Genomic DNA, 26,976 nt, shown 5'->3' on the forward strand with positions numbered 1-26,976 from the left:
AAGGGCGTTGGCGGCGGCTGCCTGGGGACGAGCTAGCACCGCGGCGCAGAGAGCCAGTCGTGTCCGGCGGGCGAGCAGAGGCGGCGCAGGCAGAGCGGCGGCCGCTGCTGGAGCCGGAGCCCGAGCCCGAGCCGGAGCGCTGCCCGCCGACCATGGCCGCCCAGGGCGAGCCCAGCTATCTGGCGGCACAGTCGGACCCGGGCTCCAACAGCGAGCGCAGCACCGACTCGCCCATGCCCGGCTCCGAGGACGACCTGGTGGCCGGGGCGCCCCTGCACAGCTCCGAGTGGAGCGAGGAGCGCTTCCGCGTGGACAGAAAGAAACTTGAGGCCATGTTACAAGGTAGGCATCCCTCGCGTCCTCGGACTCCCAGACTGAACCCCCAACTCCTTCCCGGACATTCCTGTCCGGTTCCTGGCGCAGTCATCTGGACCACAGTCCCCTGGGCGCCAGGGTTCCTTCCTCCGTGGAGCCGAACCGGGACCCGGAGGACTTCCAGGCGGTGGAGACCCCATGGGGCTCTCAAGTGCACACCGCTCTGGGCAGCGGGAGTCTCGGTTAACACTAGCTTTTAAAAGCCGAAGGCCAAGTTTGTTTGGGCGCGCCCAAGTTTGCCTTCCGGACTTTGGAGATACCATCTTTAGCCCCAACACCTGGTCTGTGCCATCCAGGCTCACTGTGACTGTTCACAGCAAACGTGAGCTGTCTCTTCTCTCTGACAGCCTAGAGTTCTCTCTGGCTGTTTGTGTTTGACTCTGCCCCTTGTCAGTATCCACTTCCTCCAGCTGAGGGGCCTTGTCTGGCTATTGGGAAACGCTTTGCAGATGTCAAGGCTTAAGACAGGAGTGTGAGGGCAGGGGCTGGAGGGAGCTGCCAAACTTGGGGCTGCTGTCAGGGCCGTGCTGCTGGGCTTCAGGACAGCGTGTGTCCATCATCTCTCTGCCAGGCTTTTAAAACACATCTTGAGTTACACTCACTTTAGAAAAATCTGCCGTTCTATGTGACTTTTTGCCTTTCACTATTTGTGCTTTTTTTTTTTTTAAATACAACCCCTTACGCTTCTCTGGAACTTTACCAGTTTCAGCCATACAAAATTAAATATGAACTGATTTATAACGTGAGAATTGAATTCCTCCGTGTGAATGCTGAAATGTCCAAGGTCATTTTGACCTTCTCTAAATATGTTCATTATATGGCTAACTTAGCCATGAATATAGTTCATTTCTCTCATCCATAGAAAGAATGAGATCATTTGAATGACTTTCACTGGTAAAATTAGAGGAACTCACAGGCTTGGTGAAGATTCAAAGGATAGCACTTTGAAGATTCAGTAGCTCCTATCATAGGAGGACTGGAGCTTTCCAAACTTTCTTTTGTGGCTTTATGCATAACTTACTTTGACTTTATCAGTCAGTGCATCGCAGAATGGGAGCGATTTAGCGCTCGTGGAAATGCAGCGGCATTTAAAAACAATTAAGCAGGTTATTTGAAGACAGAACAACATGTTTTCCAAAACAGTAACTTAGTGGGAAAAAATAGCAGGAACATTTGGCATGTTCTTTTTGGATGTACTACAAACTCATCTCCCGTGTTGCTTATTTCTATTGATAAACATCCATGATGCTTGCCATGTCTGTCTTTCACTCTCTGTGTCTTCAAAATATGTAATTTTCTGTGATAAACTGTTCAAATAAGTTTGTGCTGAACTTCTGCTGTATGTACTGTCACGTCAGAACCAACCCATAGCAGACCCTCCCTCCGGCTGGCTTCCAGAGGCAGTTGATTAACTGCCTGGGAGGAGATTGTCCCTCTTTCTCCCTTGGAACGGCTGGTGTTCTCAAACTACGTGCCTTTGAGATTGCAGCACAGTTTCTTGCAACTAGGCCACTTACAGGCACTTTTAGAAATCAGGGTCCCTGTTACATTGCAGTAACTCATTTTAATTATTTTAATTGGTCCATATTATTTTCCTAGTTTCTTCTGATTCTAAAACAAAATATTATGTTAGAGAAAGTATTGTTGCAAGATGAATTGGGTTGGACTGATGAGCGTATAACCTGCCCCTTTCAACACGTTTTCAGTTTGGTGGTTTGTTTTTTTTTTTTTTGGCATGAGTTTGGAGTAGCAAAAAGGAAAAAGAGACACCTCATTGCTGTCAAGTCAGAAGCTTGCGGGTGCATTTGAACCGCGAGAGAGGATTGCAGAGCGTGGAGTATGCTAACAGAACTGCTTCTGGGAAGGAAAGGCCTAATCGTGCTTGGCCTCTGCTATTTAGTTTGCTTGTGCATATATAGAAGATGACAGTGACGTTGGCTTCTGGGCAGCACATGTGCATGTGTTGCACTTTACAAGCAGACTTGTTTTTAATAAATGAGAGGTGAAGGTATCTTTTCATTTTGAAGCCTTTATTTTTTGTAAGGCATTCTAGTGGCCAAATCTGAAGCATGTTGCACTGTTAATCAAAATACGGGTAATTAGAATCCTTCAGCTGTTCTGTGGAGAACTGGTGGGAAGTGTCTTCTCCTTAAGGCTCACAGCCTTCGAAATCTCAGAAGCTTGATGGATGGGCGCTGTGAATCAGAATAACTGGATGACAGTGTCTCTTTTGTAGGGAAAATGTTTGGCATGTTGTTTTTATGTGCTGTAGAGTCTGAACTCACATAGGTGATCGGCTAGTGGGTTTTTAGAGGCTGTAATTTGCAAGGGAGGAGCTAGGCCATCTTTCTCCTATGGAGCAGCTGATCGGTTCCAGCCCATCCAACGAAACGCCTTTGGGTTGCCAGTGCAATTCCTTAACTCCTTAATACGCCACAGAGCTCCCCACTGTATCTACGTAATAAGTGTGTATGTTGTTTAAAAGAGTTTATTTTTTTATTAAAAACTTTTGTATAATGGAAATATCCAGGTTTCATCCTTAGTAACTCTTCGGTGGTCAAATATAGTGCCTTTATTAACTTTTCCTAATCACCTACAAATAAAATAAACTTTGAACATGTTTAATGATAATGTGAAATGCACCAAGGCATCTTATGGTGTACACATCCCGAAGCCCACCATCAAACTATGTAGGATCCCTGTGTTTGAAGAAGTAAGCCCAGTTCCCGAGCCGTACGTCATTATGAACTTTATCGATTTATGCCAGGTGGTTACAGTAAACGTGAGCATTGAGATCAACCAGACCTGGGTTCAAATCCCTGTGTAATTTAGGGAAGTTCTGATGCTCACACTGCCGCAGTTTGCTTATCTATAAAATGGGACTGATAATTGGTTGTTCTTAAGGGATTTGTGAGAATTGATAGACATAATACCTGTGAAGTTGAAACTTCTGTGTTGGGTGAGTGATGAGAGCTTATTGTTGGTAGGTGCCACTGACTCAACTGTGACCAGTAAGTAGGTCAAACCCTTGCCCTGTCCTGCTGCGTCCTCACTGTCTCTACCAAGCTCAGCTCTATTGTTGGGGTCACTCTATCTCGATTGATAAGAGGTTGGTAAAGAAACAATATTTGCTTTTAAAGTTATTAGTATTAACAAGCGTTACATCATAAATTTGGCACTGTGACTTCACTTATGGGCTCATGTGTGTCAGAGATGACTAGGATGGCACTAAATAGGACAAGGTTCACATCTGTTTTTCCTAAGTTTGCTATGAGTTGTACTCGATGGCACCTAACAATAACAACATTCAAAGTTTTTTTAGTACCTATTACAGATTCTAATTCAAAGTGTATTCTTGATTTAAGGAACAGATGAATTTTGAATAATATAAAATTTAAAGAATTTGATAATTATATAAAGAAGGTAGATAATAGTCAGCAGGGAATTGTGCAAATCAGCATATTCTAATATTTTTAAGTATTCTTGTGTGAAAATATTACTAGAAAAATGTGGAGTCAATAAAACCTGTATTTGCGTTGTTAAATTTCTGGTTATTTTTATTTGGACTTGCTGTTTTCCTTCTTACAGCTCTTATGAAATATGTGAAAGTTTTCAGGTTAATTCAGAGTAAATATGATTGTCTGCCTTTAAGTAGACAGAGTGCAAATTGGTGATTATAATGCTTGGAATTTGTTTCCAGAGAGACTGTCCTGGGGGCAAGTTAATCTTTAATGGGCTGTATTTTTATTACTAGAGAAATTCTTCTATGCAGTGGACCAAAAATTCAGTGAGGTTGAAAACTAGACAGTAGGGTAGTGGTCAAAGAAGGAAAATACCCTTTTTTTAAAAAAAAAAAAAACCACAACAAAACACCCCAAAATGTGTGTGTGTGTGTGTTTAGATGAAACATTCCAGCTTGTAGAAAAGTGAAGAAAACAGCAGTCCCCCACAAACTTGACACATGTTTATTTCATCAGCTATTGAAATAAATTTTGTTTCAGTGTCATATCCTTACCTTGCCCCCAAGTAATTTTGATAGATATTTCATAAATCATATCATTTCAAGAAAGTGTCAGGGATAAGAACTAGCTTTTTTCCTCCCCTTTTAGTGTAGTATGTAACTTGTTGGACTGCTAACTGAAAGGTTGGTGGTTCAAACCCACCAGCTGTTTCATGGGAGAAAAATGAGCAGTTTCATCCTGTTAGGACTTAGAGCTTTGGACACTTGATGGACGGTCACTATTGTACTTCCCTCAGCAGCAGTCAGCTTGGTGTGGTTTTCTTTGTCTGTTTTGAAACATCTATACAGGTTATCTGAAATCTTCCTTGGTGTTAAAATCATAAATGACATTTATCAGCACTTGTGGCGTTTTATTGTAATAAGTATATCTAACAAAATAGCCATTTCAGCTTTTTAAAAACATGTATAGTTTAGTGACATTAGTAACATTTAATATGTTATGACTTGATCGCCAGTATTGGCTTAACAGTTTTCCATTCCTGTAGTAGAAACTCAAGATAGATAGTTAGGATGTTGACTGAAAGATTGGCAGTCTGAGCCCACCAGTCTCTTCTCGTTAAAACTTGCAGCGGTGGAAACGTGATGCAGGGCTCATGTGAATTAGAGTGGAGTCGACAGCACTGGATTTGATTTTCTCAAATCAAAACTCTCTGCCTCCCAAGCCATTACTTTGCTTTTTTCTCCTCTCCCTGCCTCTAGTAACCACTGAGAAACTTTGGTTTCTATACATTTACTTATTCTAGCTATTTCATAAAAGCAGGGTCACATAACAGTGGGCATTTGTTTCATGATGGGGTCATGTATTTTCATTTGCCAATATGTTTTCATTTCATTGATGTTTGTAGCATGTATCGGGGTTCATTTCTTTGTGTAATTCATAAATATATCACTTTTGTTTATGTATTTATTTATTGGACACAAGTTTGTTTATTTGTTGGACTCTTCAGGAGTGCTTGTGAATCATGCTGCAGTGATCATTGGTGTGTTTTTGTTCTTTCAGTTCTATTGGGTAATATACTTAGGAATGAAATTCCTAGATCATATAGTAATCTTGTATTTAATTTTTTAAGTATCCTCTAAACTCGTTTCCACAATGATTATATTTTACAATCCCACCGGCAGTTGAGGGCTCCAACGTGGAAATAGGGACTTCTTTTCTTTTTTTTTTTTTCTAGGGACTTATTTTCAATATTAGTTAAGATTTTAGAAGGGAATAGACAAGTTTGGAATGGGTACCTTAGACAGCATAAAAGACATTTTAAAAGATATTTTTATTTAATAGAGATCTTAGAAATCTGTATGATTTTTGTAAGGTTATCTTGTTGTGTATTAATGTAAATTAATGTGACTTATACAAATGTTCTACAGAGAACAAGCTCAGAGACTTAAGAAATGGTCAGAAGATTGAGTAATAAGTGGAGTATTGAGAAGGTGACCCGTAGGGGAACATGGGACTCACATATGCATAATAATATTTCTCTTCTTACAATGAAAACATACACACATATCATAAAATTAAAAACTTCTACATAAAGTTTGGAAACGGGCAGTTTCACACTTCTGAATTCCTTAAATTTTAGCAGAAGAAGTGAGAAGGATATGTTACCAGGGCATAATGACCTGTTTTCAGGAATTGAGGTTGACATTTTGTAGGTTTTAGGATATTGTTGTTAGTTGTTGTCAAGTGGAGCATGACTCATAGCGACCCTATGAACAAAAGATCTGAACCCTGTTCTATCCTGCCCCATCCTCATACTTCCTGACATACAAAAGCCCTTTCTTTGCAGCAGTCACCGTATCAATCCACCTGATTGAGGGTCTTCCTCTCCTTCACCAAAAAAATTATGCTGCATTTTATAGTGTGTAAACTAGGACAGTTTACTGTATGCCTATTTACTCTGTAGTGGAACTAGTAGCTAAATCAGAGATTCTCACATGTCACTGATTAAAATAAGAGGAGCTATAATGTGATCCCTTTGATACCAACAAACTTAAAGATTGGTCTACAGATTGGTGAAGCAAAAAATACATGTGAAATTTGTGGTGGTGGTTGTTGTTATGTGCTGTCGAGTCGCTTGCGACTCATAACCACCCTATGTACAACAGCCCTAAACTCTGCTCTGTCCTGTGCCAATCGCACTGTCTCTGACACTCCCATCCTGATTATCCCAGTCACTGAATCAATCCACCTCATAGAGGGCCTTCCCCTCCTGCGCTGTCCCTCCACCCTACCAAGCATGATGTCCTTCTCCAAGGACTGGTCTCTCCTCACAGCATGTCCAAAGTATGTTAGACGGAGCCTCAGAATCCTTGCCTCCAAGGAGCCACCCGGTTTAACCCTTTCCAGGACAAATCTGTTTGTTTTCCTAGCAGTCCATGGTATTCTCAATACTCTTCTCCACAGCTCAAAGGCATCAATTCTCCTTCTATCCTCCTTGGTCATTGTCCAACTCTCTGATGCATAACAAGTGATTGTGAAGACCATGGCCTGTATCAGACGCACCTTAGTCTCCAGAGAGACACCATTGCTCTTAAGTGAAGCTAAGTAGGAGTGAAGCTAAGGGAAAATGGGAAAGCAGTATAGTGATCCAGCCAAGGCTTTACCAAGGCTAATAAACAATAAACGTACATTAAAAGCCTGACAGAGCTAAGTGAGTAAGGGCACAGGATTTGACCTGGATTGAATCTTGCAGTTACCTTTTAAAAGAAAGCCTAGGAGAATGAATTGCCTGACGCTCCATCTCTAAAAGCAACTAATAGTTGTGCCCATATCCTGGTAATAAGAGGAGGGGGAAAAAGTATGTAAAATACCTTTGAGTTGGCTACATAGAACCTGTTGAACAAATTCATAAGATATTTATTACAAACTGTAATGCATGATGTAATCTTTAAAGAATATATTGTTATATTGAAAACAAAAATCGAGTATATTGGGAAAGAAATGATCTTAAGGAAAAATTCACAGGAATCTGTGTTATTATTGGTATTCCTAGTAGCTCATAGTTGAATGTGTTGCCACTTGTGAAGGTGGTTGAGCACACCCTGAAGAAAGGCCTTTAAGGCAATAGTGTGGAAGTCTAGATTTTGTCCAAGGTCAGACTATTTTTTTTTTTTTTGGCCCTACTGGGTAGTACTTTAATAATTTTCTTTAGGAAAAAAAAATGTCCACACATTTAACAGCCCACAACATTTCAAAAACAAAGTACTGGTTAAAAGCCGTTTTCAGGAGTTAGGAATTCTAGAGTTAATAGGAAAAACACTATTTTTCTATCCTTTTTAAACTTTAATTGCCCTTGCCTTGAATGGTCCCAAGCCAATCACACCTACTATTTTTATTTTTGTTGAGGAAGACTTTCAACAACATAGATTGATACAGTGACTCTAACAGTGGGCTCCAGCATATCAAAGATTGTGAGGATGTCTCAGGATAGGGCAAAGTTCAGATCTATTCTTCTTTGAGTCTCTATAAGCTGTTGATCTGATGGTGCACTGGATAGGGCAGGGTTCGGGTCTGTTGTTAATAGGGTCATTATTAGTAGTACTCATATAGCATAACAACAACAGTAATTTTTATTTAACACCCACAACAAAATAATTTTATGTCCCTTCCAGTTGGTCTGACCTGGAGATGCTCATTGGTGTCTGGAACAAAGCTTGCCTTAAGGGATTCCCTTGATCACTAAATGAGATGATGCATATAAAGTGTTTCCTTAGTTTGGTCCCAGCCATTTGAGACTTAGTGAATATCAGTTTCACAGCATCACCATCCTACATGCGGATAAAAGTTTCAAAACATAGAAAGCCAGTGTTTGGCCATTATTGGCCAAGCCAGTGTTGCTTGTTTTTTTTATTGTTCAGCTGTGGTGTGCGCTCTTTGGAAAATGAGATTTCATTTTTGGTAGAATTCTTCAAATTCGAACATTTATTGGAGGGAGCTCTGGTGGCCTAGTGGCAAGAAACTCCCTTGCAATCCCAGAGGTACATTGATTGAATCCACCAGATGCTCTGCTGGTGAAGGAGGAGCAATCTCCTCCTGTACCAGTCAGATCCAATTTGATGGTACACACACACACACAAATGATAAATAAAAAAAAAAGACCAAAACCAGAAGCTGCACTGCAATACTAGTACATTTATTGGGACAGTTATAGTTAAGCCAGAGGGCAAAATTGATGATTAAAATTGATTTATTACTTTTCATTGCCATTGAATAGTATCCGATGTATAGTGGGTCCTCTGATGGACTTTCAAATGCTGTAAGTCGCAGGGGAGATTACCCATCTTTTTCTCCTTGGAGCAGCTGATGGATTTGAGCCATGTACTTTTGGATTGACAGTGCACCTCCTTATTCACTATACCACCAGTGGTCCCTGAAATTGCTTTCTAGACTAAAGGAATAAAGTACATGTGAGATTGTTTAGCTTATTACTTTAATGCACAGGCTTGTCATCAAACCAGCCTGCAATTAGGGTCCTCACTTCATTGCTTGTAGAGTCATGTGAGGATAAAACAAAGTAGGGATTAAAGCCCTGAATTCATGGCACAGAGTAAACACTTCCAGTAAATCTCATCTCTAGAGGACTTGTGGGGTTTTGGGTAAGTTGATTATTGATAAGTTACAAGAAAGTTAAAACATAGCTAGAGAGGTTTGTCATTTTCATGACTTTAGCAGGCAGGAATGTATTTGCCTGTGCAAACAGAAATCTCAATGCACAGTGACTTTATCAAGCCAGGAATTTATCTTTTTCAGTTAATCAGTCCGAGATTAGGCATTTAGATCCTCTAACTGCCCAAGGGCATCAAGCAGCCAAACAGTTTTCTTTGCTTCTCTTCTGGTCTCTAGCTTCAGTCGGCCATTTTTTGGCTTTGTAGTTGCCATGTAGCTGTTTCTATGCCTGGAGGCGATCTATGTCTATTCAGGGAAGAGAGAAAACAACAGCAAAATTAAGTCAGGATTTTCAGTTTTGACAGTGCAGTCTTTTTCCCCAAGAATTCCACCTTGTTTCTTTGCCCAGCCTTTACAGCTAGAGGCTTTGGTATACACTTTCTTCCTGGCCTCTTTTGTAGGAGATGCTGTTGATGTTGTTGGGTGCTGTCAAGAGCTCTGAGTATGACTCACAGCGACCCTGCGAACAACAGATTGGAACCTTGTGCTGTCCTGGACCGTCCTCACCATTCCTGCCACGCTAAGCCCATTGCTGCAGTTACGTTTCAGTCCATCTCACTGAGGGCCGTCCTCTCTTTTGCCGACCCTCTCTCTACCTTTTCCAGGGTGTTATCTTTTCCAAGGACTGGCCCATCTTGACATTATGCCCACAGTATGACAGGTGAAATGTCATCGTCCTTATCTCTGATTAGGTAGCCTTTCTCCATCATTGTTTCTAAGGAGATCTTGTTGTTTACCATCAAGTCACCCATCCCCTAGCAACCAAATCTTCCACTGGATTTTCAGAAGCATTTAATTGCATGGGAGGAGATTGCCCCTCCTTCTCCTGTGGAGCCACTGATGGATTTTTTTTTAAAATTTTTTTTTTAATGAACATTTACAGATTTCCATTCATTCATTGTTGCACTTTTTTCTCTAGACCCCCACCCCCCAGTTCGTTCCTCTCTTTGAAAATCAAAAGATAAACTTCTTCGTTGATATACAATCCCCCTGCCCCAAATGCACTCCACTATGCAACCCTAATTCTGGATTCCTGTGATAATAATAATACCCTAGCATATATTGCTTTTAAACGGTTCTCTCCCTCATCTGTTTCAATTCCGTATACATAATCTATCCAGGTTTTCTCAGTCTTACCCCAACCCTGATGTCAGTCCCCCGCTGATGGATTTGAACTGCTTGCCTTTGGGCTTGCCGTGCAGCTTCTTACCAGTAGGCCACCAGATTTTTTGGTAATGTTATACTTAAGTGGAATTATCTTTTATGGCATAAATAAAGAATAAAAGTGTTGTCATAGGGACCATCCATATGTATGTAAAATATTTAACATGTTGCTGCCAATGATGGTAATACATAAAAAAAAATAAATGTGTTTCTAAGCACAGTCATCAGTTTAAAAGTGTGCGGCATTAATAGACTGCCCAGAGAAAGACGCCATTTTAGTGCTACTTATGATAGCTTTTGCGGTGTGGCAGAGGAGTGTGGCATTAGGATTGGAGGGAGACTCATCAATAACCTGCGTTATGCAAATGACACTACCTTGCTTGCTGAAAGTGAGGAGGACTTGCAGCATTAATTGCGGAAGATCAAGGAATGCAGCTCTTAGTATGGATTGCATCTCAATACCAAGAAAAAAAGATTGTTACCACTGGACCAATAGGCAACATCATGATGGATGGAGAAGAAATTGAAACTGTCAACAACTTCATCTTGCTTGGATCCACAGTTGACACCCTTAGTACCTGCAGTCAGAAGGAGACACATTGCACTGGGAAATTCTGCAGTTAGGGGCCTCTCCAAATTATTGAGGAGTAATGATGTCCGTTTGAGGACTAAGGTGCATTGATATGCATCTGGGTGATGGACAATGAATAAGGATGACAGAATAAGAATTGACACCTTTGAGCTGCAGTGCTGGAGAAGAGCACTGAACATCCTGTGGATGGCCAAGATAAAAAACAGATATGTCTTGGAAAGGGTGCAGCTGGAGTGCTCTTTGGAGGCAAGAATGATGAGGCTTTGCCTCACATACTTACGTATGTTGCTAGGAGCGTCTATTCCTTGGAGCAGAACATGATGCTAGGAATGGTGGAAGGTCAGCAAAGGAGAGGGAGACCCTTGACCAGGTGGACTGCTGCAGTGACTGCAGAAGTGGGCTCATGTGTGTCAGCAAGTGTGAGGATGGTGCAGGATAGAACAGAGGTCAGATCTTTTGTTCATAGGGTCGCTGTGAATCTCACTTAACTCAAGGCACCTAACAACAACAACAGCAATGATCTGAGCAATAAACCCTCCCATTTGACACTTAGTCCCTTTTATACTAACATTTGGGACGGTATCCAAAATGTCCAAAACTATCACTATAAACCTTCTGTGGAGGTTTCACATTTATAAATCTTTTTCCTCGGTGGCCTTCTGCCAAGAAACTGAGCTGCAATCCCAAAGGCACATGATTGAAGTCCATCAGCTGCTCCTGGGGAGAACAGTGAACAGTGTCCACCCGTGCAGTTCCCTCCTCTGAAGACTCACTCGAGGATCAGCTGTGGGTTAGTTCCGACTCGATGGCACACAATGACAACAACTTGCCATGACTAGTCTCTGAATGGAACAAATGGTTACTCAAAACTCATTGCCATCGAGTCAGAACTCACTCATAGCTGACCCTCCAGTGGGGTTTCAGAGGCGGTAATTCGCCCGGGAGGAGATCGTCTGTATTCAAAATCAGAATACATCTTTCATCTTTTTAACTTTATAGCATGGATATATTTCCATTCCATTAGAAATTCTTGAACATAATTTTAATTGGTTATATAATTCCTAGCTGTTGTATATTGCTTTATTTAAATATCCTGATATTTAGTGCATTTGTCATTGATCAGGCAGGTGGAATTTTTTTTTTTAAATTTGGTTATTTTCTTTGTACTAAAATGGTTCTGGATTTGGATTGTGGCTCTGTCATTTTTTAAACTGATGGTCCAGTAAGTTAGTAACTTTTTGGAGCCTCAAATCTCCTCGTTGCTAAACTAGAAATAAAATAAGTATCTGTAGGTAAAGCAGATACTAGTATGGAAGGTAAATTTTCAAGAAGTGGATATAAATATTAATAATTCTGTTCCTAATATTTTTTTACTTAAAACTTTTTATACATTTTTGATTATTCCTTTTGAAAATAAAGGATATGGATATTTTAGAGCTCTCGATAAATGTCAGAGTTTTCTCTGGAAAGGTTCACAGCGAGGTAGAAGGGACCACGGATTCTCTCGCTCCCCAAACCTGGCTAGTTTGATGTGGTGTCAGGGAGGATGATTTACCAATCCAGAGGTACATTTTTGCCTGCTCTACCAAAAGTTTTAGATGATGTTTATCTTAACTTTAGTTGTATGTGGAACAATGTTTCTTAAAATGTGTGTGGCATAAAAACCACTGGGGAGTTTATTTAAAAAGGTAGTCACCGGCCTCTGCCAGAGATGTCAGTCCTGTAGGTTTGGGACTCGGGGATTTGTGGTAGGAATCTGCATTTTGAGAAGAGTCTTGTGCGAGTCTAGTGTAGGTGGTCCTGGGACCACACTTTGAGAAACATGGTGAGGTGGTTAGACAATGGACAGATAATTGAAGTAAGAGAGACTGAAAAGCTTTTCTTTATTTGATTTCTTTTTACTCTTGAACCAGTACCTTTGCCATGCTATTAAGCCATCATGAAGCATTTTTGTCTAGAAGCCTGAATGATGACTGGTGTGTTGTTTTTAGTGGCTTGGTGGGAGGGACTTTGGGGGAAGTAACACAAACCAAGGCTTCTAACCGGCTCATTCCCAGTTCATTCCCGCAGGACTCTCTGCTGAGAATTCACATATCCACCCAAAATACACCTTGTTAAAATATAAATTCTAATTCAGTTTATTTGGGTGGGCAATGCAAGTACTCAGCAAGAGGTCGAGCCGGAATGAACCAGTTAGAAAACCCAGCCTAAATGAAAATATTCCTGTGGAGGGTGTATGTAGTCGTTATTATTGTAAGGTAGATTCAGAATGTGTTTCGTTTTTCTAGAGTCTTGTTTAATGTAATAGATAGCATCTGCTGTTATGTGCTCTCCAGTAGGAGCTGAAGAAAGTGACCCTTCATAGGAAGTGACTTTCTGCTGAGTTTTTAGAGGCTGTAAATCACACAGGAGGAGAATGCTCATCTTTTCCCCAAGGAGCAGTTATTGAATTCGAACTGTATGCCTTTGGTTTGGCAATGCAACACCCTAGCCATGAGACCACCACTTACTATATTATAAAATACATGCACACAAAACAAACCACATGCAGTTTTCTTTTTATTATGGAAACGACATAAAATCAATCTTAAGAGAACTTTGAAAAGAAAATGAATAGCCAGTACTTTTACCAACCTAACAGGTATTTTCATTTTTGTTCCTGCAATATACTCATTACTGATGATCAAATCTAACTATATAAGTAGTGACCATGTGGGACAGAATTGAACTGTCCCCCTAGCACTCCCAAAGTTGTAGTTTTTATAGAAGCTAAATGGCACATTTTTCTTCCATGGAGTGTCTGGTGGTTTGAATTCCCAGCCTTTTTGCAAGTTGCTGAGCACTTAACCACGCTTCCACCAGGACCACTCCTTAAAATGATAGGGCACTGTGTATGGTTCCAGGAGCTCTGGGGCCTAGTCAGTAAGAAGTTGCACCGCTCACCCAAAGGCCAGGGCTCCCGGGTGCTTGTAATCATCAGCAGCTCTGCAGGATGAAGACGTACTATCGCTTCCTCAACCAACAGTCAACTGTGAGTTGATTATCACTTGTTGGCAATGAGTAATGTCGTAGTAAGTCCTGTTTTATATTCATTATTTTAATCTATTAAACATTACTTTTTAAACAACTTTAAAGTTTACAATTTTATTGTTACTAATTTGAATGATTAAAAAAATTTTTTTATCTACAACCAGAAGAGTATACAATAGATGAATGGGACCTTCTAAGAATCAAATCCCTATGCACATCCAAAAACTCTACCAGGGTAAAAAGGAAAGCCACAGACTGGGAAAAAATAACTTGGTAAATGACAGGTCAGATAAGGGACTCATATTTAGAATTTATAAAATACTTGGGCACCACAACAAGATAAAGGTAAACAACCCAATTAAAAAAATGGGCACAGAATATGAACAGACACTGCACCAAAGAAGACATTCAGATGGCAAACAAATACATGAAGAAATATTCAAAATCCCTAACTCTAAGAGAGATGTAAATCAAAACAACTATGAGATATGCTGTCACTCCAGTTAAGAATAGCAAAATTTGACAGGACAGCAAACAACTGGCGAGGTTGTGGAGAAACTGGAACCCTTATTCACTGTTGGTGGGAGTGTAAAATGGTGCAGCCACTATGGAAGGCAGGATGGTACTTTCTCAAAAAGTTGCAAATAGAAATACCATTTGACCCAGAAATTCCACTACTGGGAATATACCCCAAATAAACCATAACCGCCACCCAAGCAGATATATGCACACCCATGTTTATCATGGTTTTGTTCACAGTAGCAGAGTTGGAAACAACAAGTGAATGGATAGAGAAGGTGTGGTTTATTCACACAATGGAATACTATTTTGCATTGAAAAACAAGGAACTCATGCAATATTATACATAATGGGTGACCCTGGAGGACATTATGCTGAGTGAGATATCTCAGTCACAAAAGGACAAATACTGCATAGTGCCACTGTTGTAAAATGGGAATTGACATTGCGGTTGGAGGGAGACGAAGAAAGAGGGAATAAATAATCTATACTGCATTGAAACAGATGAGGGAGAGAACTGTTTAAAAGGTATATATGATTAGGAATTAGTGTCATGACAGGAGTCTAGAACGAAGGCTGCATAGTGGAGTGGACTTGGGGGAAGGGATTGTAGAACAATGAGAGAATTTTTCTTTTACTTTTCAAAGAGAGCGAACTGGGAGGGGAGGGGTGGGCAGGAAGAAAAGTGTAACAGTGAATGATTAGAAATCCAAAGTCTGTCAACTTTCATGAAAATGAATAATAATAAAAAATAACTGTTTTTAAACAAATTTCTTCATGATGAACATTGGCTGGGTGGCATTTTTCTCCTTTGGAATGAGATCTTGAGGGTAAAATTTTGAGAAATGTAGTACTGAAGAATGATGCATTTTTTTTTTTTAAATATGGGCTTGCTCTTGTAGTTTGGGTGAAAGCTTATAGAGAAAGTACAGTCTTCCCTTCAACAGTTTATCTGTTTCCTGACATTATTTTCAGTCCCCTCTGTGCAACTCTTCCCACTGTTCTCTGGGTTCCTTGTTTGTATCTGTCCTTTCCAGCCCCCTTCTTGACTTCTAAGCTTTGTTTTTGGGCACTTGCTGCCTTCTGGTCTCATTGTCCTGGTTAACGGTGTGCTTAATTATACTGAGCAGCACATTCCTTCCTGGTGTCCTTATTACTTAAGTCCTGATCACAGCTCTGGTGGTGTGGTCTCCAGTGGGTCTGTAGCTAATTGCACTGCTAACCTTAATGCCGTACTGTGCTTCTGGAAGTTCAAACCCATTTCCACTCCTTGGGAGGATAATAGAGTCTCTTCTTGACATGATTTACAACCTTGGAAATTCAGTGGAGGGTTACTTTGAGTTGAAATTTACCAATCTGTATTCAGTTTTGAGTTTATAGTGTCTCTGAAATCTCAGACAATCTTGGGGGTGCCACCAGTTCTAGCAGATCAGTAAACCTGGTGTTCATTTTTTATTTTTTAAATTATTTTGAATTTTGTTCTAAAGAATTTTTTCTCTTCCTCCAGCCAGAGCCTTCCACTGGGATCCTGATCTGAGCAATCAATGGTCGCAGTCAGGTGTCGTCCCATTCTTTCAATCTCTGGGTGATGGACGCTGTGGTTTGTGTGGTCTTTCATGCTTTGGACTAATTGTGTCCTTGAGTCTTTGATTTTTTAATTCTTTTTTGCTTCAGACAGGGAGAGATCAGTAGTTACGTCTTAGAGGGCTCCTTGAGAGTTTGTAAGCCTAGTTGCTGCTCATTAAGTGGACTATGCTTTGCCAGTTGACCAGAGATTGTGGTCCTAAGTCCCCAGGCCAACTGACTTCATTCCCTCGAGGTGTTTCGTTCTGGATAATAGTTTTCAAAACTTTGCCTCTGTGTGTTTTACAATATCTTTGGATAGATTGGAAGCACATACAATTATATACATAGAAATATCTTCTGCCAATCCTATATGTTCATGGGTGTACTTCCATTCCCCTGTTCACATCTGTCAGCTTACATGCCAGTCTGTGTATCTATTCATTCTTGTTTTACTGTTATTGTAAGGTTGTCTATGTAGTAGGATTTACCTTTGTCACCTTCCATGGACTTCCACATGTCTTCTTTTGGCTATTGTGCTGAATTCCTGTTTATTATATACATCTTTTCTCTTCATCCAAATTAATACCTGACTGCTGTCTCTCTTTACCTCCCACTTCTGGTGAACATAAAAAATGTCCTTGGTTATTGGATTACTTGATATGGAAAAACTTTCTCCATGCTTATTCATACTATGTGACATTTTATTCATTCTTTAATGAATAGTTTGTGTGTGTGTGTGTGTGTGTGTGTGTGTGTGTGTGTGTGTATGCACCATAGCTTGTTCATTCATGGCACATTTTCAAACATAGGCTGCTTCCATATTATGAATGCTGTGATCAACACATGTGTGTCTATTTCTGTTTGTGTCACAGCTGTTTTTTCTGGAGGATATATACTTAGATGAGTCTTCATCTTACATACTTTGGGTATGTTAACCGAAAGGGCCAGTCAAGGAAAAGAGGAAGACTCTTAACAAGGTGGAGTAACACAGTGTAACAGTGGGTGAGGCACAGCCAAGCAGGACTGGGAGCACGTTGTTCTGTTGTATGTGGTGTTGCTTGGGTTAGAGCCAGCCTGACGACAGGATGGCTGGATCGTTGGCTTTTCCGTTTCTAACCATTTATGGATACCTTAGACTCTTTTCTTCAGTGGTGCTTATTAGCAGTGTAAGAGAATTCCCATTTCTTCACACCCAGCACATGCTAGCCAGCTTTTATTGATTTTTAAACTTTATTGTCATTGCAGCGATGAAATGATAGGTCATTTTGCTTAATGTCTAATGCTCATGAGCGGTTTTTGGCTGTATAAATGTCTTCTTTAGTGAAATCTTCGTTCATGTCCTCTACTTATTTCAAATTGGATTGTTTGTTTTCATCCATGTCCTCTACTTGTTTCTAATTGGATGTTTTGGAAGTGTTGACGTTTTGTATAAATTTTTGAGATTAGTCCCTTGTCAGGTATATATCATTGCCAGCATTTTTTACCAAATTGTAGTTTATCTTTCCCCTCTTCTGAAGAACTGTTTTGATGCACATAGTTGTTTAATTTTTTTCAGAGGTCTGAGTTGTTTATCTACTACCATTTGTGCATTTTTATTATGTTTGATCATCTATTTGTGTCACTAATTAGGGTCTTTACGCTTACCCCTATTTTTTCCTTTGAATGAAGCTCATTTTGAAGGCAGTCCCTGGCTTTTATGGAGCATTGTCTCTGTGTGAGGCTCCATTGGCAGTGCTTTATGCCTGTCAGATCATCTCAGCTGCAGAACAGCAACCGTATGCGTATGAATTTACTTCCTGATCTACTGACGTCAAGCGTGTAAGCTCTTCAGCCTTGGAGCCCTGCTTTCTTTTTGGTTCTGTGTAGGTCTAGAGGGCAGTTTTCATCTTAAGATTGTCGTAGAGTATAGACCTCCTACACAGTATAGACACAGCAGATCTGAGTGTGAAATGATGAGAGTACCGTCAAGAATCATTGACGTGTTCCTTGAGTTCTCAGCAGAAATGCAGAGAGAAGAGTGATAGGCAGTGTGAGACTTAAGTGTCAGATCCAGGGTAGAATTTCTGGTGGGAATGCAGAGATTATTCTTGTCATTAACTTAATTGATTTCTTGTTTTGAAAAATGAGAATAATACCCCCCACTTCCTAGGCATTCCTGGGTGCTGAAATGATTCAGTCGTACTCCATTGCTCACTGAAAGATTGGAGGTATTTTGGAAGAAAGACTTACTGACCTACTTCCAGCAGACCTGCCGTGGGGTCCCCATGAACAGTTTCACTCAGATGCAGGGGAGGTTGTCTGGAACTGGAGTCTAACGGAGGGTGTATGCTGGTGCCGGAGGGTTATTGTGGTGAAGTTTATAAAGCATGCCTCGCTCCCAGCTGGTTTCCTGTGAATGGAATCTGTATGTTTCAGAGTCCTCTCCAGCCTAGCCTAGTGCTCTGTAAATAGCTAGGTTACATTTATTGAACAGATTATCCATGATGGATTTCAAGTTCAAAACTTAGTCATATTTTGGCCTGATGAAGCAAATACTGCTCTCATGGAGTAGAACTTTAAAGTTGGAACATATCCTTGACCTTAACAAATACCACACAATTTTGAAATACTTGTTGAGTAGTACTCTACATGTTAGGTCATCTTTCTTCCCACCTAATCTAGGGGGTATTTATAATTCTGCACTCTCGGTAATCTCTTGGATTCTCTTGTGTATGTAGTTTTGAGTGGGGCCATAAAGAAATTTCTGTCAAGTGAAGTTAACACTGAATGATTTTACTTGTGTTTAAGCTATCTCAGTCTTTGAAATGGAAATTTAGAATCACAGAGACCTAAGCCCCATTGCCTTTGACTCTATTCTGAAAAATAATAACGACCCTCTAGGACACACAGATATATGTCTTGGGAAAATCTCAGCCAGAGCGCTCCTTAGAGACAAAGATGGCAAAGCGTCATCTCTTATGCTTCGGGCATGTTGCTCGGAGAGACTGTTCCTTGGAAAGGAGCATCATGCTTGGAAAGGTGGAGGGTCAGAGAATGAGAGGAAGACTCCCAATGAAATGGATTGATACAGTGACTGCAGAAATTGGCTCACATGTGTCAGAGATGATAAAGAAGGCACAGGATAGGACAGGGTTCAGGGCTGTTGTTCATAGGGTCGCTATGAGTCATACTGTACTCGACAGCACCTAACAACAAAAACACCAACGACAATCTAGGACAGAGTAAAACCACCTTATGCTATTTCAAGAATGTAAATCATTATGGAAGTAGATGGTCACATGCCTCTTTATCTTGAGAAGTACCTGTTAGGTTCAAACTGTGTATTTTTCATTTTACATCCAGGGCTTTAGCTACCGTTCCACCAGATCAAGGTTAACAAATTTTCAACTTATTTACTTGCAGATGCTGGCTTTTCTTGTCCTTAAAAGAATACACTTCCAGACATATGTCTAAATGTGATCTCAAACCATCTCCAATGGTAGTTTGTGTTGTTGGAACCTGACTCAACTCCAGGTACATGTGTAGTTTTGCGTTTTGATCTATCTTATTTCACATCAGGCCTGAGGATTTACAGTGGATGGGGAAGGTGGAATGAATTGGAAGGCCTTGGTTTTGAGAGCATATACAACCGTCATGTGTCAGCTTTGCTTTCTGGCTTCTTGGCAGTTAGTTTCGTGGTGTCTCGAGTTTTGTGGATGAGAAATGACTTAAATTTAATGGAGTTCTGGTGGCGTGTTTTTGTGTGCTGTCCAGTTGGAGCTGATTCATAGCTGACCCTCCAGTGAGTTTTCAGAGACCATAAATGGCATGAAAGAATACTGCTCATTTTTTTCCCCATGGAGCAGCTAGTGGATTCAAACCTCATGTCTTTCTATTGACAGCCCAGTTTCTTACCACTAGGCCGCCAGGGCTCTGGTACGTAGTGGTGAGGATTTGACAGTACCCACCACCATCACCACCACCACCACCACCACCGTGGTTGAGTAGGATTAGCTAGTAAACGAAAGCCAAGAATTGTTGGTTTTGACATACACTGTTAGCAGAACAAAAGAGATTATGTGCTTCCCTGAGTAGCATCTTTTGGACACATTTTTCTTTTCTTATGCCAAGGTGTCCCATTATCAGGTGTCATGGACCAGTATTTATATCTATCATGTAAGCCACTAAAAAAAAAAGCACTGACTGATGTTCTCAGTTGGGAAGAAAGACGTGTCTGCTACTTTCAGAGTTGTATTAGGAATGACTCACTGTTCACTCTTGGTTAATGAGAGCCAACACTGTTTCTCTTCCACTGCGCTCGATCTTGTGTTGGTCATGCCCTCCGTCTGCCATTCGGTCTTGATTGTCACATAATGAGAGAGAATTATCACCCTCATTGTTTTATTTAAAAGCATCATTTCAAGAAAATTTCTGTTTTGGCAAGATTTTATTTCTTGCTAATTGCACAATAGTACCAAGTTAATTAAAATATGTTTTCTTGACTACTGCAGGAAAATTGTTTATTTTAATCAAGAGATTTTTTTCCTTTGCTTTCTCTTTTTTCTAATTTAAAAAATTATTAGGACATGGACAAATCCAAGATTACTATATTGTTGTTGTTTTATAAGTGCCTTTGAGTCGACCACGACTCATGGTACCTATGCAAGATGGACCTGACTCCTGCTCTGTCCTGTGCCATTCTCATCATCACTGCCATTCTTGAGGCCACCTTACATCACTGAGCCAGTCCCTCTGATTGAGGGTCTTCCCCTCTTTGCTGAGCGTCTACTTTTATGAGCATGATGTCCTTTTGTGAGGACTAGACCCTCCTAACAGTATGCCCAAAGTAACATGAGACAAAGGTTCATGATCCTTGCCTCCAAGGAGCTTCCTGTCTTCACTTGTTCTAAGACATATTTGATTGTCCTTTTGTCAGTCCATGGGATTTTCAGTACTCTTCTCTAACACCACAACTCAAAGGCATCAATTCTTCATCTGTTATCTGTATTTCTTGTCCACCTTTCAGTTGCATAGCAAGTAATTTCTTGAGAAGGTTATGGTTTGCATTAGGTACTCTTCAGTCTTCAGATGGACATCATTGCCCTGCAGCACTTTGGGGAGGCCCCTGATAGCAGGTTTTCCCAGTGCAATACATCATTTAATTTCCTGGCTGTTGGGGCCAAGGATCCACCAACACTCTGACTGTGGATCTGTGCAAGATGAAATAATTGACAATTTCTATCACTTCTCCACCTGTCATGATGTTTCCTGTTGGTCCAGTGGTGAGCATTTTTATTTTCTCAATATTGAGATATAATTCATACTGAATTCTATAGTCTTTGATTCTCTCTAGCATATGTTTCATATCTTCTTCAATTTCAGCAAGCTAGGTTGCCTCATTTGCATAATGTAGGTTGTTGATGAGTCTTCCTCTGATCCTGATGCCACAAAGTCTAGTTTTTTGAATGATTTGTTCTGCATACAGAATGAAGAGGTGTGGAGAAAGAATATAATCCTATCACAAACTTTTCCTGATTTTAGTGTTCCCTTGCTCTGGTCATACCACAGCTTGGTCTGGGTCTAGGTTTTGCATGAGCACAATTATGTACTCTGGGATTCTCATTCTTCTCAATGTCAGCTAGTATTTATTATGTCCCATACAGTTAAAAACCCTCATACAGTCAATAAAACATAGGCATCTTCATGGTGTTCTCTCTTTTCAGTCAAGATCTGTCTGGTATCAGTAATCATATCCCTCATGCCATGGCTTCTTTTAAATCCAGCCTGAATTTCTGGCAGTTTTCTGTTTCTGTACTATTGTAGCCATTAATTCTTTTGAAATTCTGGAATTTTCTAGAGCATTGTCAGAACTCATGCTATCATCTAAACTGAGAAATTGTGTAGATGTATTTATTATTTGTCTTATTTTGCGGCTCTAGGTAAACAGAAACGAATTGTGTCTTAGATACTGCTTGCAAACTTTTACAGCTCCAGATTCTTGACATTGATGCAGAAGACAGAACAGAAAAACTGGCATTACATGGCTAGTTAGACAGAATATTCTGTAAAACTCTACCTTCCATGACATGTTTGGTTGTATGTAAGAAGCCTCAACAGCTATTCTTCTTTTTTAAAAAAATCATTGTTGTAGCACTCTCCTAGTGGGATAGATTCAAGGTTGTCTTTTGGTTCTTGTGGGCTAGTTTTAATTTTCTTCAGCTTCAGTTTGAACTTGCACATGAGTAATTGAAGAACTGTTCCACAGTCAGCACTTGGCCTGGTTTTAAATGCTGTTATTGAACTTCTCCAGCAATTCTTGATGCAGATAAGAGTTAGTCTGATTCCCATGCAGTTTGTCAGATGAGGTCCATGTGTAAAATCGCCTTTGGTGTGTTTTTTTAAAAGATATTTTCCAGTGAATAAATCATTGAACATACAAAATTCAGTGATTCAATCTGCACCGTCATTTCTACCACCAACTCTGTACTTTCCGACTTCCATTCCTCCTTCATTGTTTCCAGCTTTTACATTCCAGTTACCAGTAATTACTAATGCATCATGATTGCATTTTTGGTCTATTTCAGACTGTAAAAGTTGGTAGTAATCTTACATTTCTTCCTTTTTGGCTTTGGTTGGTGGTGCATATATTTGAATAAAAGTTGTATTATTAACAAGTCTTCCTTGTATGAATATGCATAGTATCCTATCACTCACATCATTGCACTTTAGGATTGATCTTGGAATTGTCTTGTCTTTTTAACTATAAATGCAACATCCTTCTCAGTTTTTCATTCCCGGCATAGTAGATCACATAATTGACTGATTCTAACTGGCCCAAGCCAGTCCATCTCTGTCTAATAATATCTGCAATGTCAGTCTTCATACTTTTTATTTCATTGTTGACAACTTCTAGTTTTTCTCCATTGTAGGAATGTTCATACTTTGTACATTCCATGTTCCAGTCATTAATGGTTGTTTTCAGCTGTTTGTCCTCATTTTTTAGTGACTTCTCATCTGGGCTCTCTCTCTCGGGGAACTGGACTCTATGAAGAGCAATGTGACATCAGGTTTGGAGGAAGAATCAACAACTTGTGCTATGCAGATGACATAACCTTGCTTACTAAAAGTGAGGAAGACTTGAAGTACTTGCAGCAGAAGACCAAGGACTATAGCCTTTGGTGTGGATTATATCTCAATATCAAGAAAACAGAAATCCTCACCACTGGATCAATAGATGACATCATGATAGATGGAGAAAGGATTGAGTTGTCAGTGATTTCATCTTCCTTGAATCAACAGCACTCTTAGTACCAGCAGTCAGGAGTTCAGGGACCTCTCCCGAATACTGAAGAGCAGTGATGTCAATTTGAAGACCAAGGTGTACCTGATTCTGGCCATGGTCTTTTTAATCACTTGCTCCACTTCTGAAAATGGGACAGTTGATTTAGGATGACAGATGAAATATTCATGCCTTTGAGTTGTAGTATTGGAGAAAAGTACTGAATAAGTCATGGAGTGCCAAAAGAACAGACAGATATCTTAGAGAAAGTGCAGACAGAGTGCCCCTTAGAGGCATAGATGGTGAAACTTCATCTCTCATGCTTTGGACATGTAACTAGGAGAGGCTGTTCTTTGGAGAGAGACATTATGCTTGGAAGGGTGGAGAGATGGTGAAAGAGAAGACTCCTAACAAGATAAACTGACACAGTGACTACAGCAATGGGCTCAGGTGTGTCAGAGATGATGAAGATGGCACAGAACAGGACAGTATTCAGGCTTCTTGTTCATATAGTTTCTGTGAGTCATACTTGACTATGGCACCTAACAACAGCAATGACAACAGGTCTTTCATGATCTCTTTAACACTAATACACTCTCTCTCCTCTCCCTCCCTCTCCCCCTTCCTCTCCCTCTCTCTCTCATTATCTATCTGTCTGTCTGTCTATCTATCTATCTATCTATCTATCTATCTATCTATCTATCATCTATCTATCTACAAAGAAAAGTATTAGCCATTTAACTTTAAAGCGTGCAACTTATTGCCATCAGTTAGAATATTCAGCAGTGCAGCCCTACCCTTGATCAATATAATTTGTCTATTATAGTTACTGAAACTCAGTGCTCTGTAAGCAATAACTGCCCATCCCCTAGAGTAAGGAATAGGAAGAGGAGATGGAAGGTGGATAATTGTCTCCATGAACAGCTGTCTCCTTTGCCATGAGACCAGAATAACTAGATGGGGACCAGATACTATTACTGACCATTTTGATTGATGCTTCTATAGAAGAGCCCTGATCAAAAGGGGAAAAGCAGCACAGAACTTCAAATTCTCATGGACTCCAGACTTGCTGGAGCCATGAAGGCTTTGTGAACTTCTGAGACTCTTGCACTTAAGATATTCTTTAAACCTTAAGCCAGAAATAGCCCCTGATGTCTTATAAAAATGATGCAGAGTTGTGTGGTTATGTGCCACAACAGATCTGATCTTCGCCCTGTCCTGCACCATGCTTGTGACCTCCACCTTGTTGGAACTCGTTGTTGGAGTCACAATGCCAACCTTGCTTGTTGAGATCTCTCTCTCTCTCTCTCTGACCCTCTACCTTTTGCAATGTCTTTTCCTCAGGACTGGCCTTTGGGATGGCTGTTGTCTGCTGGTAACAGCCTGACTATCAGCTGATAACATGGAAGTATGTGAAGTCTGCCTTGAGCGTTTTGTTTTTTGCAGCACCATATGGCATCAAACGGATCACAGCTGCTGCCTAAAAGATTAGATAGAAACATTTGGGGACAGTGAACTTCTGTCCGTAGGGGAAGAACAACTCAGAAAAGGAGAATGAGGCTGATGCCACAACTTGAATGTAGTTAGTCTCATCAAACAGTACATGTTCAAACTATTAAGTTTGGCTCAATTAACTGTGCTATTGTGATACTACTAATTTTGTGACAATATTATAAATATATTTTTTTAATTTTTTTAATATATTATTAATATTGTGAAAATATTGTGTTTCAGTATCATCAACAAAAGAAATGAAATTTAGAAAATATATATTTACTCTCACTGAATGGATGTCTGAGATGTGCTGTTAATTGAAAAGAGATTTGACCAATAGGAACAGTTAGACTTAAGCAATAAAACACTATAAAAACTGATTTGAATATGATGGAAGCTCTGTCCTGCTGATTTCAAACTAATGAAAACTGTCTATTTATAAGTCAGTTAGGTATAATGAATGTATCTAGAAAATTCAATGGGATATTATTTCATATGTATTTTTAAAACTATTGTGATTTGAGTGAAAGTTAAGAGAGGAAATTGGTTTTCCACTCAACAGTTTATACATACTTCATTTTGTGATACTGATTACAGTTTCCATACTATAACAGTGTTCTTCTTACTTCCTCTGTGTTCCCTATTTCCACTCGCCCTTCCTCAGTAAGTTTTTCTGTCTTATGAACTTTATCTTTGTGCACAGGTTGACCTTATGGGAAAATTTTGTGAAGGAGCGTGTTCTCCCTGGTCACCTTACAGGCCTGACTCTTCCTTGGCTTAAAATTGAGTACGGGACAGTTTTTGTTTTAAGGCTTGAAGGCTGTTCCATAGTCTCAGGGATTGCACCAAGCTGTATCAGAGTGGTAGGCCTCATATTTTTATGATTTTGAGTTTGTTTCACCTTCTTCCATGCTATCAGAGACCTTCGATTGTGATCCCTTTCAAAGCAGTCAGCAGTGGTAGCTGGATATCATCACGTTCTGGCCTCAACGTTGTAGAGACGTTTACGTGGTCCAGTAGTCATTTGGATTACTCTCAAACTCTCGTTGCCATTGAATAGGAATGGATTTGTAGCTGACCCTCCAGCAGGTTTTCTGAGTTTGTAAATTACATGGGAGGAGATTTCCCATCTTTCTCTCAAAGGGCTGCGAGTGGACTTGCACCACCAGAGAGATAACCTCTTCTGATAGCAGTAAAATTCTTTATGGATCACACCATCAGGGTTCCCTTGGGCTAATTGTCATTTTCTTTGCTCTGGGTCAGGAGAAACTAGTAGTAGCATCATAGATGGCTACTCACAAGCTTGTAGGACCTCATTCTCCACACACCAACTAGGATGTCTAGCTTAAAAATAATAATCTTGAGTGCATATTATGCAACTACACCAGTGAATGAGACTTTCATCTTTAAGAAACATACCATTTAGTGGGACAGAAATTGTTCATGTACTGACCAGGTAGAAAAGGAGAACCCATAGAATGAAGGTCTGCTTGGTTATTCTGTTATAGCTCGTTGTTACTCACCTTCACCCATAGCTAGTTTATTTGGGAAGGGATCTTAAGGAGAAGAAATGAAAGAGGAAGGTAAAGGCAATTCCACTACTCAAAGACTCTAACCTCTTAACATTTCAGTCTGTTAGTCATTTACAGTGAAGAGGACTTGAAAGGTTTGCTGCAGAAGACCAAAGACTACAGCCTTCAATATGGATTGCACCTCAATGTCAAGAAGATAAAAATCCCCATCACTGAAATGATAAGCAACATCTTGGTAGATGGAGAAAAGGTTGAAGTTATCAACAATTTCATCCTGATTGGCTCCAAAAATCAACATTGGTACCAGCAGTCAGGAGATTAGGAGATGTATTGCACTGGGAAAGTTTGCTGTCAGGGACCTCTCCAAATTACTAAGGAGCAGTAATGTTAGTTTGAAGATTAAGGTGCGCCTGATTCAGGCTGTGCACTTGCTATGCATCTGAAATCTAGACAGTGAATAAGGATGATAGAAGAAGAATTGATGTCTTTGAATGTTGGTGTTGGAGAACAGTACTGAATACTCACGGATGGCCAAAAGAACAAATGGCTGTGTCTTAGAGAAAGTGCAGCCAGCATGCTCTTTGGAGCTGAGGATGACAAAGCTTCATCTCACATACTTCGGACATGTGCAAAGATAGATCATCTCCTCCTGTGCTCTTTATTTCCTCTGAAAACCCACCAGAGGGTCAGATGTCAATCAGTTTTAATGAAGTGATCTAGAAAACAACATGAACAACAATGGGGATTATCACCCCTGTT

The 26,976-nt window shown here is 40.2% G+C and overlaps 1 protein-coding gene across 1 annotated transcript in view; it reads left to right on the forward strand.

The window, feature by feature from the left end:
- The first annotated feature begins 152 nt into the window (after positions 1-152).
- The window catches only part of BICC1 (BicC family RNA binding protein 1), a 366,487-nt gene continuing 339,663 nt past the window's right edge, over positions 153-26,976 (forward strand). Inside the window, exon 1 of the mRNA XM_006895579.1 lies at positions 153-342. Within this exon, the coding sequence (XP_006895641.1) occupies positions 153-342 (190 nt within the window). The remainder of the gene's footprint in view (positions 343-26,976) is intronic.

The sequence above is a fragment of the Elephantulus edwardii genome, unplaced genomic scaffold (assembly GCF_000299155.1).
Source record: "Elephantulus edwardii isolate Elephantulus edwardi_28Jun2011 unplaced genomic scaffold, EleEdw1.0 scaffold00170, whole genome shotgun sequence".
Classification (NCBI taxonomy): Eukaryota; Metazoa; Chordata; class Mammalia; order Macroscelidea; family Macroscelididae; genus Elephantulus; species Elephantulus edwardii.